Source organism: Pleurodeles waltl, chromosome 7, assembly GCF_031143425.1.
Source record: "Pleurodeles waltl isolate 20211129_DDA chromosome 7, aPleWal1.hap1.20221129, whole genome shotgun sequence".
Taxonomy (NCBI): Eukaryota; Metazoa; Chordata; class Amphibia; order Caudata; family Salamandridae; genus Pleurodeles; species Pleurodeles waltl.
This window is the reverse complement of record NC_090446.1, coordinates 17088474-17106302: the sequence shown is the minus strand read 5'-3', so window position 1 is coordinate 17106302 and position 17829 is coordinate 17088474. Positions and strand designations below refer to the sequence as shown.

General features: G+C 46.9%; 1 protein-coding gene across 2 annotated transcripts in view; it reads right to left on the bottom strand.

The window, feature by feature from the left end:
- LOC138303563 (transient receptor potential cation channel subfamily V member 6-like) overlaps positions 1 to 16327 on the bottom strand; it is a 186313-nt gene extending 169986 nt beyond the window's left edge. Inside the window, exon 1 of one of the 2 annotated variants that reach the window (XM_069242821.1) lies at positions 15599 to 16327. In XM_069242821.1, coding sequence (XP_069098922.1) covers positions 15599 to 15726 — 128 coding nt within the window. In that variant the 5' untranslated portion in view covers positions 15727 to 16327. The remainder of the gene's footprint in view (positions 1 to 15598) is intronic. The other variant, XM_069242820.1, reaches the window with a different exon arrangement.
- Between the last annotated feature and the right edge of the window lie 1502 nt (positions 16328 to 17829).

The window sequence follows — 17829 nt, the reverse complement described above, 5'->3', positions numbered from 1 at the left end:
TGGTGTCAGGAAATGTAAGGAAGCTGAAGTGTTGTGTACGCGTCGGATGAAAAACACATTATAATGATGGTTTCAACATATATCTTGGAGGCATGGAAATGAAGAGCGTTAATACACTCGCAATTCTCAGTATACTAATAACTGTTCAGTGAGGTTCCATAGGTGCCTATTTTCGGGGGAAATGGTGTAGGACGAGGCATGATAGGGAAAGTATTCTGGGGCGTTATTAAGTTGGAGGGTTGTATCAAACGGTCCTATATGATTAGTTCCAGGATAACTTTACCTAACTAAGCTTTTTCATGCCTCTCTTGAGTTGATTAGTGTGTTATGTGAATAACTTACTGTGAGACTGGTTAGCCACTGTCGCGAAGCACATACATGATCATTTTGGGTACTCTTGGCTTCGAGCGGTGGCGCACGGGAACGAATTGATTGTTAAGCATAGCTTTTATTGGTTATTTTGCATTTTAATACGTGATTTTTAAGGTGTCATGTGATGTCTATAATTGTAAGTGTGAAATTGTTATGGCCGGTTAGGCTGACAACAATAAAATGGCAATGTGTATTTTGGTGGATCTATAGCTTGTTTGTGCTCAAAGTAAATTAGTGCACACAAACAGGCATTCATAAGAATAAACTGAAATGAGATATTTGTCAAAAGTATCTACTATGTAATACTTTGCTGTTTATGCCTTTTAAGTTCAGCACTTACAATGCAAAGTTCATTTTCTGAACCTTTTCCTTAGAATTGTCTCTGAGGGCTCAGATGTTGCTTCATTATGGATTTTTATTCTGAGACAGCTGATGGCAACACACAAGTCATTCAAGATGGGTGCTCTTGTGTGAACTGGCACTAAATAAATGTGTGATAGGAGTGGGAAGTGGGCTGGACGTCCTCAGTGCAACCAAAGAGGAAATTACACCTACAGTCAGATCAATAAACCCACCTGATGACTGAATGACAAACAGACACCGCCTACCACCGAGGACCGCGCCAAGCAGTCATCTTCCAGCTATCACTTCGGGTTGCGATCTTGCAGGCTGATAAATTACAAAGTAATATTTCCCTAACCTCACGTATTGTTTGCACCTGGCAGGCGCGGGAGCTACAGCAGGGTGCAAAGTCCACAGCCCAAATACAGGAGAACCTCGGCTTCCATTCTGGAAAGAGTTACCTCGTCACCACCTTCTTGCTTTGCATCCATTGTCAGATGGAGCAAGAAATTTAGCACCAACCACATAAGGCCGAAAGTAATTATGCTGGATGTGCTGAAAGTGGTTGTAGTTTATGCACCGATATTTGGAGAATCCAAACCTATGTACTAATAGGTCAGTTCACAAAATACTTAATTGCAGTGGGTTACAACTGACCCTACCTAATTAACATTAATGAAGTAACTTGCAAATTGCAACCAATTACGGATCTCTGCCATCACAGGAATGGTGGCCCACTGTGTGTTTTTTTCGCATAAACTGCAGCCCGCATTACAGTTCCACAACATTATTAAACACCAAAAGAAATCGATAATTAGATAACACTCCCTAGACATGTCCCTTCCAAATAGCAATTCCTTACAATTTCCTAAACCCTTTTAGTGATTCGGCATCATGTTACCGAAATGCTACATAGGTTTAGTGCCACATTTCCGTGTTCCGAATCGATCGCTTAATCGCATGGGTTGTGAGAAGATGTGTACATACATCTGGCCCATCCTTCCAGCATCCGCAAGAATCAGCAGAGCCACCGCAGCAACCTGCTAGCCCAGTGTGGCTTATTGAAAGGTCGGTCTCAGCAGGCCAGGGCCTTGCCAGGTGGGTGACATTTTTTGTCAGAAAGGGAGAAAAATGAATGTAACTTTTGTTTTAATTACAATTTGTTTGCAAAGCACAACGTGAAACCTGCCAAAGTCTGATCTGCAGCAGACTCGGCAGAGGAGTGTTGCCCCACTGCTTTGTTCAGTGAAGAAAAAGGAAAAATAACAACGTTATTATCATTTTATTTTTCCTCGGGAGCCAGGTTAGGGCGGGGAGGGGCTGAGCCGCGCTGGAGGAGGAGGGTTGAAGGAGGAGTAGTGATTGCACCTTTAGTGCAAATTACTTCATTGGCCAACTGTGTTGGGCCGGCCAGACAGTCATGCGCACTTATCATTTCTCCACCAGCTGTATTGCCCAGCCGGAAGGAGAACGTGTACAGGTTCCCACTCCCTGTGTGAGCACCAACCCAGGCCGCTGACAGCAGTCACAGTGCTGTTGTCAGCAGCATTCTGACTGGAGAGGAGTCTGGGAGCCTGTGTGCTTCTGGGAGTCGAGGACGAAGGAAAGGCGGAACCCTCTCTTGACATAAAAGGAAAGTGAGTTTTTTTTAATATGGCCCCACCACCCTTGTTGAGAAGTAGCTGCCACCGAGGAGACTAGATGACAACCAAGGGCAAAGCCAATAGGTCTAGATTTAATGTGCTAACGCTGCATGTGACAGAACCTTAATGCAAGAGATGAGAGCCACGAGAGAAGGAGGAGGGAAGAGATAAAGAAGAGAGAGAGAGATAGAGGGGAGAGAGAGAGAGAGAAGAGGTAGAGAAGAGGTGGAGAAGATAGAAAGACAGAAAGAGCGAGGCAGGGAAGGGATGTGAGAGAGGGGGGAGAGAGAAGAGAGGAAGAGAGAGAGAAAAGAGACTGAGTGTGAGAGACAGAAGGAGAGACAGAAGAGAGAGAGCAAGAGAGAGACAGAAGAGAGCGGGAGAGAGAGTGACAGAAAGGGAGTGAGAGAAACCGGGGGTAGTGAGTGAGAGAAAGTGGGTGGAGACAGTGAAAGAGTGAGCGAGAGAATGAGAGTGAGTGTGGAAAAGAGGAAGAGAGAGAGGGGAAGAGATAGAGACTGAAAGAGAGAAAAAGAGAGCGGTAAGGAGAGGAGAAGGAGAGGGCGAGAGAGAGGAGACCTGGCTTGTTTAGACCCACAGGTCTTGTCCATGGCGCTTTTGAAGTAGACAGACGGGTGTGAAGTGTTGTCCACATCTCCTGCTATTTCAGAGACTTTGGGACCAGCGCCTGCCGTTTCTCTGAGCGCCGAGCTGGGACTGACAGTTAACTGAGCGCTAGGGAGGAAGATGCTATTTTCCGTGGATGCCTCTATACTGCATCACTGGAAAAAAAAAGAACTTTTTATTTTACCATGAAGGCTATTGAATGTTACCAAAATAACAGCGGTACCAGAGGTCTCTCAGAGCTTGGTTCTCAAGTTACAAGTCTACAGGGGCAGAGCAGCAAAGTGCAGCTCCCCTTGGAGTAGATGCTCGCTCACTACGTCTGCGCTTCCAGAGCTGTCCCATGAAAAGGTGCGCTTGCTCACTGCACAGGCAAGAAGCTTTCTTTTTTTAAAGCAATGATTGCCTCTCTCCGTTTCCAACATGTGTTGCCTGTAGTTCATGCATTAACTTAGAGACATTCTGAGTTATATGTATTACCTTTAGACACCTTGAATGTAGAAGGAAGTTCACAACTCTGGGCTGAGCCAGCACAGCCCTTCATGATATTGCCTTGAGGCAGGCACAGACACACACACACACCGCCCCGCCCACCCCCCATTCAATTCAAAGCACCACGGCCGCCATGAGCACGAAGGAGAGACAGAAAAGGAAAAATAATTTCACTCACAGTCAAAAGTATCAGCAAACGTCCAATTATCCATGTAGCAAAGTAGATGGCCAAGGCGGTAACAAAACCGCCCCAAGGAGGGACAAGCGTAAAGGATTTATCAATGATAGCAAGGATTTTTTTTAAATGCAAGCCCACGAACAAGTGAAACTGGTGGGCGTGGTTAAAAACCCACAGACAGATTACAACACGTCAGAGCGCTTGCGAGCTTGACCTAAAAAGGCCTGGTTACAACTGTAAGTGCACAAAAGATGGTACACTTCCACCTCTGCTCTGTGTGCTAAACGCATGCCTGGGATTGTAGTTCACAGTCCGCCAGTGAGGGTACGTGGTCGTGGGACCGTACTCAGGTCTACAGAAAAGTCTGGGCCTCCGCGCAGGCACTAGATTAGTAAAATGCCATCTCCCAAATCGAAAACCAGAATACGTGATACTCGTGGTCAGCCAATGACGGCAGGGGGACACATGACCACCATGAGGGAGGCATTCCAGCCCAGCAGAAATGATCACTCACAAGTTTGAATCTTGGCAAGGTCTATTCAGCCTCCAGTTTCTTACAGGTTGGTAATGAGAGTACCATTTAATTGTGTAATAATAAAACATTTTACCTACATTACTTTAAAACGGCTCTCATACCAAGGAGGGATCAGATTTTTAACAGGCAGGAGAAACTTCGTGCCAGGTGCCTGCCACCGCAGGGCACCATTCAATATAATAGTACTTAAAAAGCACGCAGCTGCCAAATGCAGGCATCCCGGCGCTACAAGCAAGTAACATAAGCCAACTGTACTTACTGACAGACCAAAAAAAAAAAAAAAAAAAAAAAAGGAAAGAAGAAGGAAGGATCTTAGGCGGATTTCTGAACTGAAACTCAGCAGAGGTTCTACAAGGAAAGAAGAAACTCATTCCAAATCTTGGTGGCCAGGTAAGTGAAGATTTAGTATGAAACGTGGGGGTGGTCAGTAGCAGTCCCTCTTCTGATCTGAGATGGACAGAGCCTCTTACAAAGATACTTTGGAGTCATCCCATGAAAGAATTGAAAATCAGGCACCAATGCCTTCAAAACCATCCAGTCCTCAATAGGGAGCCGGCGTAATTCTTCGAGCCTGCCAACTGTTGAGTGGTTTCTGGGGACCCCCAGGATTATTCTAGTGGCAACATTTTGAACTACCTGCAAATGTTTAATCTAGTAGGCCCGTAGATCCAAAAATAAAGCATTCACATAGTCCAGTCTGAAGTACTCAGTGGATGAACAATAGATTCAAATCTAATGTCTGCGTGGGAAGCAAGGCAAACCACACCCCTGCCAGGTAAGTGGTGTTGAGACAAACCACTGATGCAGGTGTCAGGGTCATGCAACTGGCCGTTCGTTAGAGCAGCCGGTACCCCTGTGACGAAAAAGGATGATCTCGGTTTTAGAAGAATTGCTTCACCCACTTCATTTCCTTCAGGATACAGTGTCTGAAAGTCTCTGGTCCTACTGCTGGACTCTTACAGCCTAAACATTAATGAAGTTTATGTCGGATGACAAAGAGAGAGATAGAGACACACACAGAGAAAGAAAGAAAGAAAGAAAGAAAGAAAGAAAGAAAGAAAGAAAGAAAGAAAGAGAGAAAGAGACAGAGGAAAAAGGACAGAGAATCAAAGAGAGACAGAGGGAAAAAAGAGAGAGAAAGAAAGATAGAGACAGAGAAAAAAGAGAGAAAGAAACAGAGGAAAAAAGAGAGAAAGAAAGATAGAGACAGAGGAAAAAAGAGAGAGAGAAAGAAAGATAGAGACAGAGGAAAAAAGAGAGAGAAAGAAAGAGACAGAGGAAAAAAGAGAGAGAGAAAGAAAGATAGAGACAGAGGAAAAAAGAGAGAGAAAGAGAGACAGAGAGATCATTGTGTGTACCTGTATGGGTTGGCCATGTGTCCAAGTATGCTAGGATTAATATTCTCTGTGCACACATACGTCTGTTGTATTTTGTCTGTGCACATGCGGTGCATGAAAGTCATGCCCATTGGCTTTGCCATTGCTTGTCGGGATCTATTTGTGACAGTCCGGAGCCAGTTTTAGGTCAGTTGCCGCTCCACCGCACACGCATTTCTTGGACTGCACCGGGGAGGTACAAACCGCTCTAATCCCAATCCAAAGAAAGCTGGCAGGAAACACAGGACTGATACAATGCAAGAGTGACAAGGTGTAAGTGGAGGGGGTGCAGGGGGTGGGTGACACTGCCTTGCTCAGTGGATCACATAAGCACACAAATTATATATATTTCTATGATTTACAAAGCAATAGTTGACAGAGATGCAAACAGGGCATAAACTTCTAATCCGCACCTCTCTGTGCAGTCTTCTTAAACAAATATTCTAGGATTTCTTGGTACAATATTTGCATTGTTAAGAGCAGGTCTGATGCAGCCCCTACAAGCTTCCAAACAGAAATCATAACAGCCTCCAGGATGAGAACTAAGCAGAGGTGAGGCGACAAAGGTATTAGAACAAATGCTTTGTGATCAGGCAGTGCAGAAGGTTATCCAAGTCCTGGCACAGGCAGGGCAGATCATCACTGCGTGTCCTGGCACAGGGAGTGCAGACTGATATCCTGGCATGTCCTGACAAAGAGTGCAGAATGATATCCTGGAATGTCCTGACACAGAGAGCGCAGAATGATATCCTGGCATGTCAAATTAGAAAAAAAAAACAGATTTTAGGAGCACAGGTATTGCGGTAGGAATTTAGACTGCACACTCGCTTTACCAATCGACCACTTGCAAGGTCGGGGCATTGGCAACAGCCCATGATGCCCATGCTCTACCCTCATGTGCCCTGGTTAGAGGAGCATTCTGTGACTGCTGTGTGCTTGGGCAGAGACTGGAAGCAGGATGGTCTCATCTACCAGGTAGGGGACCGTGGTGGGCAACCCACTGCCCCTCTGGGTGAACCATGATGCGACAGAAAGCCCCCCCCACCCCCCCCCGAGATGAACCCAACGTTCACTCAGCATGACCCTAGGGGTTGGGGGACCTAAACTTCAGTGCCTCCCTGGGAGGGGAGTCCCCAAAAGCTCTGCCACCTGGGCCCTCCTGTGCCCAACCTCAGCCTGCCCAGGTTTTGAGCTAAGGAGGAAAGGCCTATTTTGGTACTACAGAAGTTGCCCCTAAAGAAAACCAATGGGTAGCTTTAGGAAGGAGCCTCATGAGCACTGTCCCTAGCATGCAGGGATGACCTGGTCATCATCTGCTGCCGTGGGCTTGGGCACTTTGGTCATCAGTTCAGACAAGGCCATCGGGTTCCTGAATCTGGCCAAGCAATTTAGTTGCTGGATCAGGCCTTCTGGCTATTAGCTGGCTGACCAGATGACTGGATGGGCGGCAGACCAACCAGCTGACCATAGGGGTGCCTAGCACAGCCAAAGTTGACTTGTGTCTTGCCCAGGTTCCATATGCCCCCAATTTGTTGGGTCTTGATAGTTGAGCAATAGTGTCTTTCAGGGCAAGCCCAAGGGTATTGGTTTGGGGAGTAGCGCAGTCCCGTGCTCCAGGAAGGTTGAAGACAGCGGCCCAGGGGACTCTTAGCTGATTGACTGTGGGGGGGGGGGGGGAGCTCCTACCCTGCGGATGGTGTTCGAAGGCTAGTGAGGACTCATGTCCCTCCCTGGTGTAGAGCAAGGACGGGACCCCTGTGGAGGCCCAGCCTTTGGGTACGTCCACCTAGCCTGAACGGGCAGGACGGCATTGGACTTTGGGAGGAGTCTGGGAGTCCTACTGGCTGATCAGCTCTAGAAATCCCCAGTGAGAGGTGGATGAAGTCATGGCTTTTGCTGGGAGGCTTGCTCTCTGAAGGACTAGGCTTCAGGCTAGAGGCAGGGTCTTTTTCCCTCCCAGGGGTAGGGTAGCGTTGGACCAGGGAGGAGTCTGAAGCTTGTACAGCTCCTATATGCTCTGTGAGACGCAGGTAAAGCAATGGCTTTTACCTGGGAGGGCCCAGTCCCCACAGGCATTTGGTGGCAGAGCATCCTAGCCCGCACGGAGCCGGGTATTGCCTCACCCACAAGGCTGGCAGGTTTCTAGGTGTCCGCCAGTTAGCTTGTCAGCTTCATGTGGGCAAAAACCAACACCAGCTACCTTGCATTCTCAAGGTCAATGTACAGGTATGAGTGTGTCTATGTACAGGTATGGGTGTGTCTATGTACAGGTATGGGTGTGTCAATGTACAGGTATGGGTGTGTCAATGTACAGGTATGGGTGTGTCAATGTACAGGTATGGGTGTGTCTATGTACAGGTATGGGTGTGTCTATGTACAGGTATGGGTGTGTCTATGTACAGGTATGGGTGTGTCTATGTACAGGTATGGGTGTGTCTATGTACAGGTATGGGTGTGTCTATGTACAGGTATGGGTGTGTTGTACCATGTCAACAGCCAACTAGGACTCATTTAAATATTGCCCAGCCCTAGTGAAGACATATATCACACCATAAAAGGCAAGATGAATAAGAAGCCCTGTGGAGAGTAGATTTCCAGCTCACTGAGGGTTCTGCATGACTGGTGCCCATCAGGGGATTTACAACTTCACCAGGACAGAGGTGGCAACGTAAGATTCCTTTGTTTGATTTTCTGGGAGGCTTGGAGGGGTTGCTTAGGTAGTTCTGGGCTCGGATTCCAGCCCCTTCTCATTGACCCTGCCGAGGTCCCTCCGTGTCAGGTGTGGCAGTGACAGACTAAAAGCCCTGGCTTCTCACCTGACCCCACCCATGGGTCCTCCAAGACTGTTTAGGCTAAGATGGCCTCAAAACCCTGTCCCCTGTCCTTGACCCCTCCCCTCCAAGGCCCCTCCATGAGGGGTTAGGCATTGATGAGCTCAAATCCCGCCCACTCTCCTGAACCACACCTTCCAAGACCCCCTTATGCTGATTATGCAGAAAGAGAAAGAATATGGGTGGACTGAAAAGAGATTGTGCTAGAATCCTAAAAGGAGTGGGCTAGCTTGAGAGTTTCTGCCAGGACTGCTTTTGGTTCCCCAGTCTGTCCACGCAAAGAGCATCTTGTGAGAGCGCCTTGACTTGGAGCCATGTAGCAGCGATGGCACTGGTTGTTGGGCGTGTATTGGTGCCCGGCAGACGGACAGCGTAAGGTTCATGGTTTGGCAATGGAGTGAAATCCCAGTTTTGAAACTGTCAGGAACCCCTGTTTACTTCCCCGAGTGGGACCCCGGGAGTACAGATGTGGGAGAAGCCCAGACCTCTTTACACTGTAACTCTGGGTATCATCAGTGGCGTAGCGTGGGGGGTGCAGGGGGGCCGGCCGCACCGGGCGCAAAATGGGGGGGGGGGGGGCGCGCTCGGGAGACTCGAGTGCTAAAATCCACGGGTTAGGGGGCGCAAATTACTTGCCTTGCCCCGGGTGCTGACAACCCACGCTACGCCACTGGGTATCATATGTACAGAACGTATGTTTTTTGCATGTATCTGTAGAGTTACTTTGGCATCCATCACTGTGCTTTATTGCCTTAGATCAAGCCTGACCCTCCCCTGCAGCCTCCCCAGATTAATTCCGGTTACTAGATTAAGTTCAGTTTGTCAACACTTGATCAGTCAACAGGACATTTAATCCCATTCTAACTCAACAGCACGAACCAAATGCATGTTTAGAACCCCCCCCCCCCCCACCACCCATCCCAACCCCCAATCACCTAAACCCTTCCAGAGCCCTGGAGTCATAACTCCGGGACTACACTTTGTGACGACAGGAAGGAAGGCCTCTTCCGTGCTAGCCTCCTCCCTCTGGAACACACTTCTCTCAAAGCTTCAGCTGAAATCTGATCACCCCAGTTGCAAAAGAAACTTCTAAAGCCTTCTTTTCAGATCTCCAGAGAGGGTTTCATTATACCAATTAACCTCCTCTGGAAAACACCCTCTGTCGTGAGCTGTGAACACTGTCGTGAGCTGTGAACTTTGACCACGAGATAAATATTCTAAGCACATCATTAGGTTTGCCTCTATTTCACTTTTCGAATGAGCTCCTTTAAAAATGAATGTTTGCGAAATTACTTTTTTATGTTTAGAAAGTTCCTCTCCAACTGGTAACAAGAATACAGTCTATGGACTGGCCAGCTATTATCAAACCACAACATAAATAATAAATTATTTCTAGTCAATCTTCGACAAGATAACATTTAAACTAAAAGAAACTAAAAACAATTACAAATGTCAACATCAGCACTTCTCATTCTGGTGGTGAACTGGCAGTCAGTCTGATCTCCCTTCAAGCTTTCAGAATTCCCCAGGAATCGATCTACAGCACAAAATGTTCCAAACTCCATACAAGTCTAACACTGGGAATATTACCCATTGGCCTGGTCCAGGAGCACCTTCTGGAACTTTTCATGCCAAAGCTTTCATTAAGAGTACCAAAGTAATTGTGTTAAGAACAGGACCAGACGTTACCATCTCAGTGGGTTACGAGATCCATGGTAGATTCACATATCGGGCGGATTCACAAGGGCATTTCACTTGCTAGCTCTGCGTGAAAAACATATTGAACAGGCAGTGGAATAGGTCTCGTCTACGTCAGCTAATGGCTTTGTCAATGTTTGGCCATGTGTGCTCAGAAAGGAAGCCTGCCAGCACTGATTGGGTCAGATTCTGTTATTGTTAGCGATGCACCTTAGAGAGACGTGTGGTGCGGTGCGTACTGGCGTAGAGTGGCGTGGAAGTGAGTGGAGAGGCGTAGAGTGGAATGGCATAGAGTGCAGTAGAGGGGCGTGGCGTACAGTGCAGTAAAGTGGCTTGGCGTGGCGGGCAGCAGAGTGTCAAAGAGTGGATTGGCATAGAGTGGCATGCGTAGAGAGGAGCGGAGTGAAGTGGTAGAGTTTTGGAGTATAGTAAAGTGGCGTACAGTGTCAGATTGGAGTAAAGTGTCAGAGTGGAGTAGAGTATCATAAAATGAGGTTGAGTATCAGAGTGACATGGGGCAGAGCGGCGTGGTGGAAAGTGGTGTGGTGGATAGTGGCATGGTGGAAACTGGAGTGACAGATTGGAGTGGTGTAGAGTGCGGTACGGTGGCTTGGAGTGGACTGTCGAAGAGTGGAGCGGCACATCAGCATGCTCAGAGTGAAGCAAAGTGGCATGGAGTAGTGGCATAATTCAATTCAATTTTATTTATGATTTGGAACTCAGATAAGGCACCATACAACAAAACTTTAGTCATTATTACTATTTTCACCTAAAAGCAAATGGAAAACAGAGAAGAAATGTATACAGTAAAAGGTTGTATCACAATGTTTTCCAACCTTGTAATTGCACGCTACATTACTGAAATAATAGCACAGAGGGAGAAGAGTATGTGGATGCTCACATCAGCGCAATTAAAATTTCAGAAATGAATAAAAACAAAAAAAAACAAAATATATATATATATATATATATATATATATATATATATATATATATATAAATAATTTTAGGCTTTAAGAGCAATGCCCGCTACATATAACTGCATGGTGTAAAGTGCCAAAGTATAAGTAAAACACAATATGTAGAAGAGAGGAATACCAAAGATGCCAACACTGACTAACTTCGAACAGAACCTGTCTAACCGTAATATTACTGATGTATACATGTGCAGGGAACAAAGATTTTCAAGGACCAAACTCAAATCAACTTTTCGCTTTTTATCGTGAGGAGCCTTGATATCACTGCCCCATAATGATAATGTTATTATAGGTGAGTTTAGGCAATAGACATATTATTAGGCCTTACCACACGACAAGTGCTCTTAGAATAAATGTAAAAAACATTTTTTTTTAAATTAAATATTTTGAAACAGAATCTTTCGTTAGGAGGATCATACAGGGCTCGGAGGAACTCAGCCCCTGACAAAGAGAGCTGAAGACAGATAGGTTTTAGCCATTTACGCCGGAGTGAGGCAAGAGATGAACAAACAATTAATGCGTGGATTAGGTCTTGAGATCCCGCCAAACAGAAGTTACACTCTTTTGATGTTCCATGCCATTTCACCAATAGTATATTCAGGGGGAGCAATCCCTGGCAAAGTAGCATCCAAAAGCGCCTGACATTATGAGGAATATTCATATGATGTAAGGTTGTGATTTTGTTCTTACTAGTGTATTGACTATATTCCCAAAATAACTTTTTGTTTTACAGCAATCGAGATCTAAGCGGAAGCTCAAAGCCCATGTTGCTTTCTTCAAAATAACTTTCAAATGCCAAGAAGAGAGTTCCAGGACCACTCCAGGTCCAGCCTTTCAAGGGCATTGAAGAAGTTCCTACAAAAGGCATATTTGACCTTGCCTTTGTCTAAAAGGAGTTCCTTCTTCAACATTGATCTTATGGAGTTTTCCTCATTCTTTAGCATTGAGGTGGCCAACCGAATAACCCCAGCTACTCCTTGGACATATGCACTTCTAAGCCCTATTTCCAACCTTAAAGCCGCCACAGAGACTGCTGTATTAACAGACAATAGTTTTCTAAGAATTTTGCCTTCTGACTGATTCAAGAACCCCCATTTGGAAATATCTACGAGTTCCACTCCATATAGCAGGGATGCAGGAATTTTGACTTGATATGCAGATAAAAAGATATGAAAAATGCCTTCTCCCTGTGGCTGTATATAGGGCCCTCAAACCTCTTGCCTGACATTCGGCCTTTGATTTATTTGAGGCAACATCACTAAGGTTCCCGCTGACTATTTTCCCTAGGAAGGGATAAGATTTCACAATTTCTAAGTTCTGCTTACCCAATGTCCAATGGTAATCGGGAAAAGTAATCTTTTTTTCCCCAGAAAACCTTACTTTTAGTAAAATTGATCTTCAAATAATGTGAGTCAGAATATTTTGATAATTGCTGCAAGCGGCTCTGTAGGCCTTTAGGGGTTAAATTGAGAATTATAATATGGTCAGCATATAGTAGAGAGCAAATTGGGCGCCCACCCAATAGCAGGGGAAAACCATTACCCTTTGACAAAAAGGAGGGGAGATCTGAAATATAGAGGGGAAAAAAAGCAAAGGAGCCAGTAGGCAACCCTGTTTTAACCTGTTGGATGTAGATATCTTGCCGGATAGACCTCTATCACCCCCCAAAACACACCAGGTATTGGAGTGGAGAGCTATTACTAACTCAAGGAGGGATATAGGTAACCCCAGACTACATAGCTTAGCCCATAATAGATCTCTATCTACTTTACCAAAAGCAGTGGAAAAGTCTATGAAGGCGGCATATACCACCCCGCCTCTCAGTTTTACATATTGGTCTGAGATAATTTGTAGCACAGCGATATTATCCAGGGTACTATGTTTGCGCCTAAATCCAGATTGTTCCAAGGGGATGATATTAGTCTCCTCTGCACAAGACGTTAGTCTAGAAAGCAGACATTTGCTGAAAATGTTGCCCACCGCATCAAGGAGGGCAATCTGACAATAATTGTCAGGACAGGATCGGTCACCCTTTTTAAATAAGGGAACAAGGATACTACCAACCCATGAGGGAGGAATACATCTAGAAAGGTAGCATCTTCTAAAGACCACATACAAGATCTAACATCAAGAATACCTGTCCTGTTTTATAACTGAAATGGGAAGTTCATCAGGGCCCACTGCAGCGGAAGAGCGCATATCGCGAATAGCACAGTCAATCTCTTTTATTGATGGAGGAAAAGGAGTATAAGCACCTGAGTATTCAGGGGGTCGAAATGGAACTACCCCATTTGAGGCATATAGGGAGATGATAAATTCAGACCAGCGGGCTTCGGTGATCGCGACAGGGGGGACACATTCTCGACCCACAACCTTCACCCACTAAAGCCCAAAAGCGCCTTGCTTGGCCTTAGAGTGGCATAAATTGTCAAAGTGGATTAAAGTGTTGCAGAAGGAGGAGAGTGTCAAAGTGGAGTAATGTGGTGTAGAGTAGAGTGGCATGGAATGGACTGAGGCAGAGTGAAGTCATTTTTCAAACAGTGGAGTGGCATAGAGTGGTGAGAAGTAGAGTGTCTAAGAGTGGAGTGCAGAAGAATGTATATGAGTGAAGTGCTATAGAGTGGAGGTAAATTTTATAGATTGGAGTGGAGTATCACAGCGGAGTGGCATAGGGGGTGCAGAATAACATAGGGGGAAATAGAATGATGTGGAGTAGAGCGGCATAGAGTGTCGTGGCGTAGAATGGTGTGGCGTGGAGTTGAATCCCGTGGGCAGGAGGGGAATAGAGAGCTGTGATGAAGAGTGGCTTGGAGTGGAGTAAAGTGGCATTGTGTGGAGTGTTATTTGTTTATGTGATATGGGCCAGCTCAAAGCTGGTGGGTGTATGCATGTGTAGAATCTAAATAAGTGAAACCTGAATCCTCCCAAAGTGACAAAATAAAAACAGCTGAGCTGCCCCTTACCAATGAAGACAAAAAGAATCAAACTGATGAAGATGCCAACCAACGGTAAATAATGGGTGGACTCTAAGCCCTTCTTAGATTTGTTTAAGATACAATAGGTCTCGAAAAGATAGCGCATGTGCGCTGCCTCAGGGGAGACCTAAAGACAGAAGGAACGAGCAAAAGATCCAACTTCCATTTTTTTGTCAACAGGTTTCTGTGCTCGAGTATTGTCTTTGTGGGGACAGGGCCCTACTTCAGGACTACAGGTATCTCACATCAATTATTGTGAAACAGTCCCAGGTTCATAGAGCATTTTAAAACAAGCCCATCCAATATATTCTTTGTTTTTTCATGGGATGGGGTACCAGAGGTGGAAACATTCCTTCTTCGTAGAACAGGTACACCTTGTGCAAAAACAGGGCAAGCTTTACCCATCAAAGGGCATATACAAATTGGGCAAGAGCAGTGGGGGGCTTGCTTCCACTCAGAACAGATACAGCACAGCAGAAGCAAAGTAATCTTCATTCTCTCAAGAAGACTGCAAGTGCAGCCTTGCAGTCACTGCAAGACAGATCCCACAGGGCAGACTAGCTCCAGCTTTCATCCCTGACAGAACATGCATAGTTAAGGCATGAGTGACATATGGGTAAGAGAGAGACCTGTGCAGCAAAAAGTTAACTCACTGACAGGAAGGTACAGGTGGATGAGTGAGTGAATATTCAAGTTCTGACATCATTCTCAGGAGGGTGATAGCTCACGTCAGCATCCTGAAAGCCATGATGCTGTCACACGGAGGCCTGTGGCGGTTCTGTGGGTTTCCATATATTGAGAAGTAGCTGTAACATAGCAGGCCATTGTTATTTGGAGTTTCCCACCCATACACTGAGTAACTCCGCCCTAGAGAGGCACACCGGTGCCAACCTCATTGGAAAGGTTTGGAATCCACACACACCAGGCACTGTGGAATCCCAGCCTCTGTGATGTACCTCTTCAAAAAGCTGAGGGCCAACACGTTTGTGCCCAGTAGCTCCAGGGCATTTTATAAAACGTATCACCCCCAGCCTCTCCACCCCTGCCCACATGCACACTTCCCATAGACCCCTCTACTATGCACGGATGGGTCGCGATTCTAGCCAAGTCTTCTTAGAAAGACAAATTCAGCCCTTTTAACTTTGAAGAACAACCCATAGTTCAGACCCCTCGAAAATATGTGACAAAAATGAATTTGCAATCTTCATATGGACAGCAAGCGCTATATAAATCCAAATACAATATCATGTTATGTGTTTTGTTAGATACTTGTGCATCTCTCGAGCTTTCTTGGCGCTAGAAAGGCACAGACACCAACAGAACAGATAGTTTACCACCATTCTTACAAATGTCAAAACCCCACAGTTCAAGATGGTTTCTAAAAGCAAAGACAGGGCGCGGGCAGACTTCCACAAACAGGGTGTCAGGGCAGAACATGCTCTGACTCCTAATTTTGGATTTCAAAGCGCGGAATGTTCCAGAAATGGGAGCTGGAAAAAGGAACAAGACACAGACAAGGTCCAAGGGTGACCGAGGCAGGCAGGGGTCACTGTACCTTTTCTGCTGCAGCAGGTGAACCTCGTCCACATCCGGGTCCCAGGGGTCATCGGTCACAAGGAGGCAGCGCACCTTACTCCAGATGTTGGAGGAGAAACCTCGGCCCCTTCTCCTGTATATTCCCATCTCCGGGCAGCGGGCTGTGTCCGGGAGAAGGGTTCAGAGGGCGCCGAGCATCAGCTGTCCTAGCGGGGTAAGCATCAGGGCCCCTCGGGGCTCCCCGGGCGCGCAGAGCGGGGGGCCCCAGGTGAAGGCGTCAGGGAGGGATGGTGCGGTCACTTCACCTCCGAGCACCTCTCCACCGTCTGGCGGATGAGAGGCGAGGGCAGCCCTGCCTCTCTTGAGTACACACGCACTGCACGGGTTCCCCAGGTGAGCCGGAGGTCAGGTAAGAAGGGCTCCCCAGGGCGCGCAGAGCGGGGGTCCCCAGGTGAAGGCGTCAGGGAGGGATGATGCAGCCACTTTACCTCCGAGCACCTCTCCACCCTCTGGCGGATGAGAGGCGAGGGCAGCCCTGCCTCTCTTGAGTACACACGCAGTGCACGGGTTCCCCAGGTGAGCCGGAGGTCAGGTAAGAAGGGGGCCCCTGGCGCTCAGCAGATTGGCGGGTGTACTCCAAACCCCTTGCAGTACACGGATACCCGCCGGATGCTGGCACCCCTCGGGAGCAGGCAGAGATGCTTCTAGGCGCATGGCGGAGGAGAGTGCCACTTGTATTTAACTGCGCTTGCCACCTGCGCCAACTTTTTGGACAGGCACGAATTCCTGCCTAACCGGACACACCCCTCCGTAAATTGTCTTAAAGCGATAGCACGTCACTGTGTTTGTACACAAACATGGCCCAAGCGGCCATCACTTGAAGGTCTGTGTGCTTAAAGGGGGTGGGGGTGGGGTCACAATGACACCAGCTGTGGCTGCCCCCCATTGGTGGCCCACCTCGGACAAACAATTCCTCAGACTCGGCCACATCTCTCCATCTTCCAATCTCAGCCCCCCCCCCCCCCCCGCGGAGGGGGCGGTGTGACGGGCCATTCAGACGGGCTCCGTTCATTTAATCATTCACACAGACACCGCCAGCCAAAGCTTAAGGGCAAACTGTGATGATAACATTATTAATTTACATCTCCTGTTATTTATTTAGGACGCCTCTGAATCCGGGATCTTTGCCTGAGCGGCACAAGTGTACTTTGCCTCCTTGTTTCATATTAATGATGTGCCCTGCATAGCTCTCGACTCCCCGGGTCATGCGCGTGCCTTGAGTCCTCCAAGACTGCTGAGCACTCTGGGACATGGAGTTTTATTTTCCCCATCACCCGCACTGGCCTGTAAGTCCCACCTGGGGTGGTGTTCGTTGTTGGACAACCAGGGCTGGTCGGGGGTGCCCTGCTGACGAGGCTCCATTTACCACCTCAGGGTAGAAGGTCCGACCTTGAGCTCGAACCTGTGAAACTCTCCCGTCTGCAGTTATCAGTGGGGCACACACACACAATAGTCCTTGCAAATGCCAGCAGCAAGGGCCTTCTTTAGGATTGCTGCAATGCACTGACAGCAGGAGCCTTATTTAAGGTTCAAAGTCAACAAAAACTTTTTTAAGAATGTTTTTTTTCTTTAGGTTGAAACGGCGTGAGCGCTTTTGGAAACGCGACAGTACCTCAGTAACAAAAGTGGGTGCTACCGTCACGCTATGAACTAGAGTGTGAAGACTCGCCTTTTCCACCCCCCTGGTCTCATACAGGGGCAAAGTCAGCTCTGCCACGTCTCCAGGGTCCGTGCATGATGCGCTGCTCCAGTCCAGGTATTTTCTTTGCATTCTGGGACTTGTAGTCTTGTTCTTCAGATCATAAAAACAGGACTACAACTCCCAGAATGCAAAGAAAAAACCTGGAGTGGCGCTGCACATCACATATGGATCTGGAGAAACTTGACAACTATCAACCTTCCCTTCTCGAGCCAGTACACACGTGAAGAGGTGTGACTCCCATGAGACCCTTAATCACTACTACATAGTTAGGAAAATAATTTCTCAATATAACAAGCATTGGCAAAGCCAACAGGTCTTTTAAACTACTGGCTTTGTCAATGCTTTTTGCCAATGATGTGCTGCATCAGCAAAAAAAAAAAACAAAAAAAAAAACAGTAACGTGGAAGTGTGAATGATGGGGTACATCTCATAACGCAGCTGCAGACTGTCAATATATAATACTCCGGGTCACTGGAAGTATGCCATTC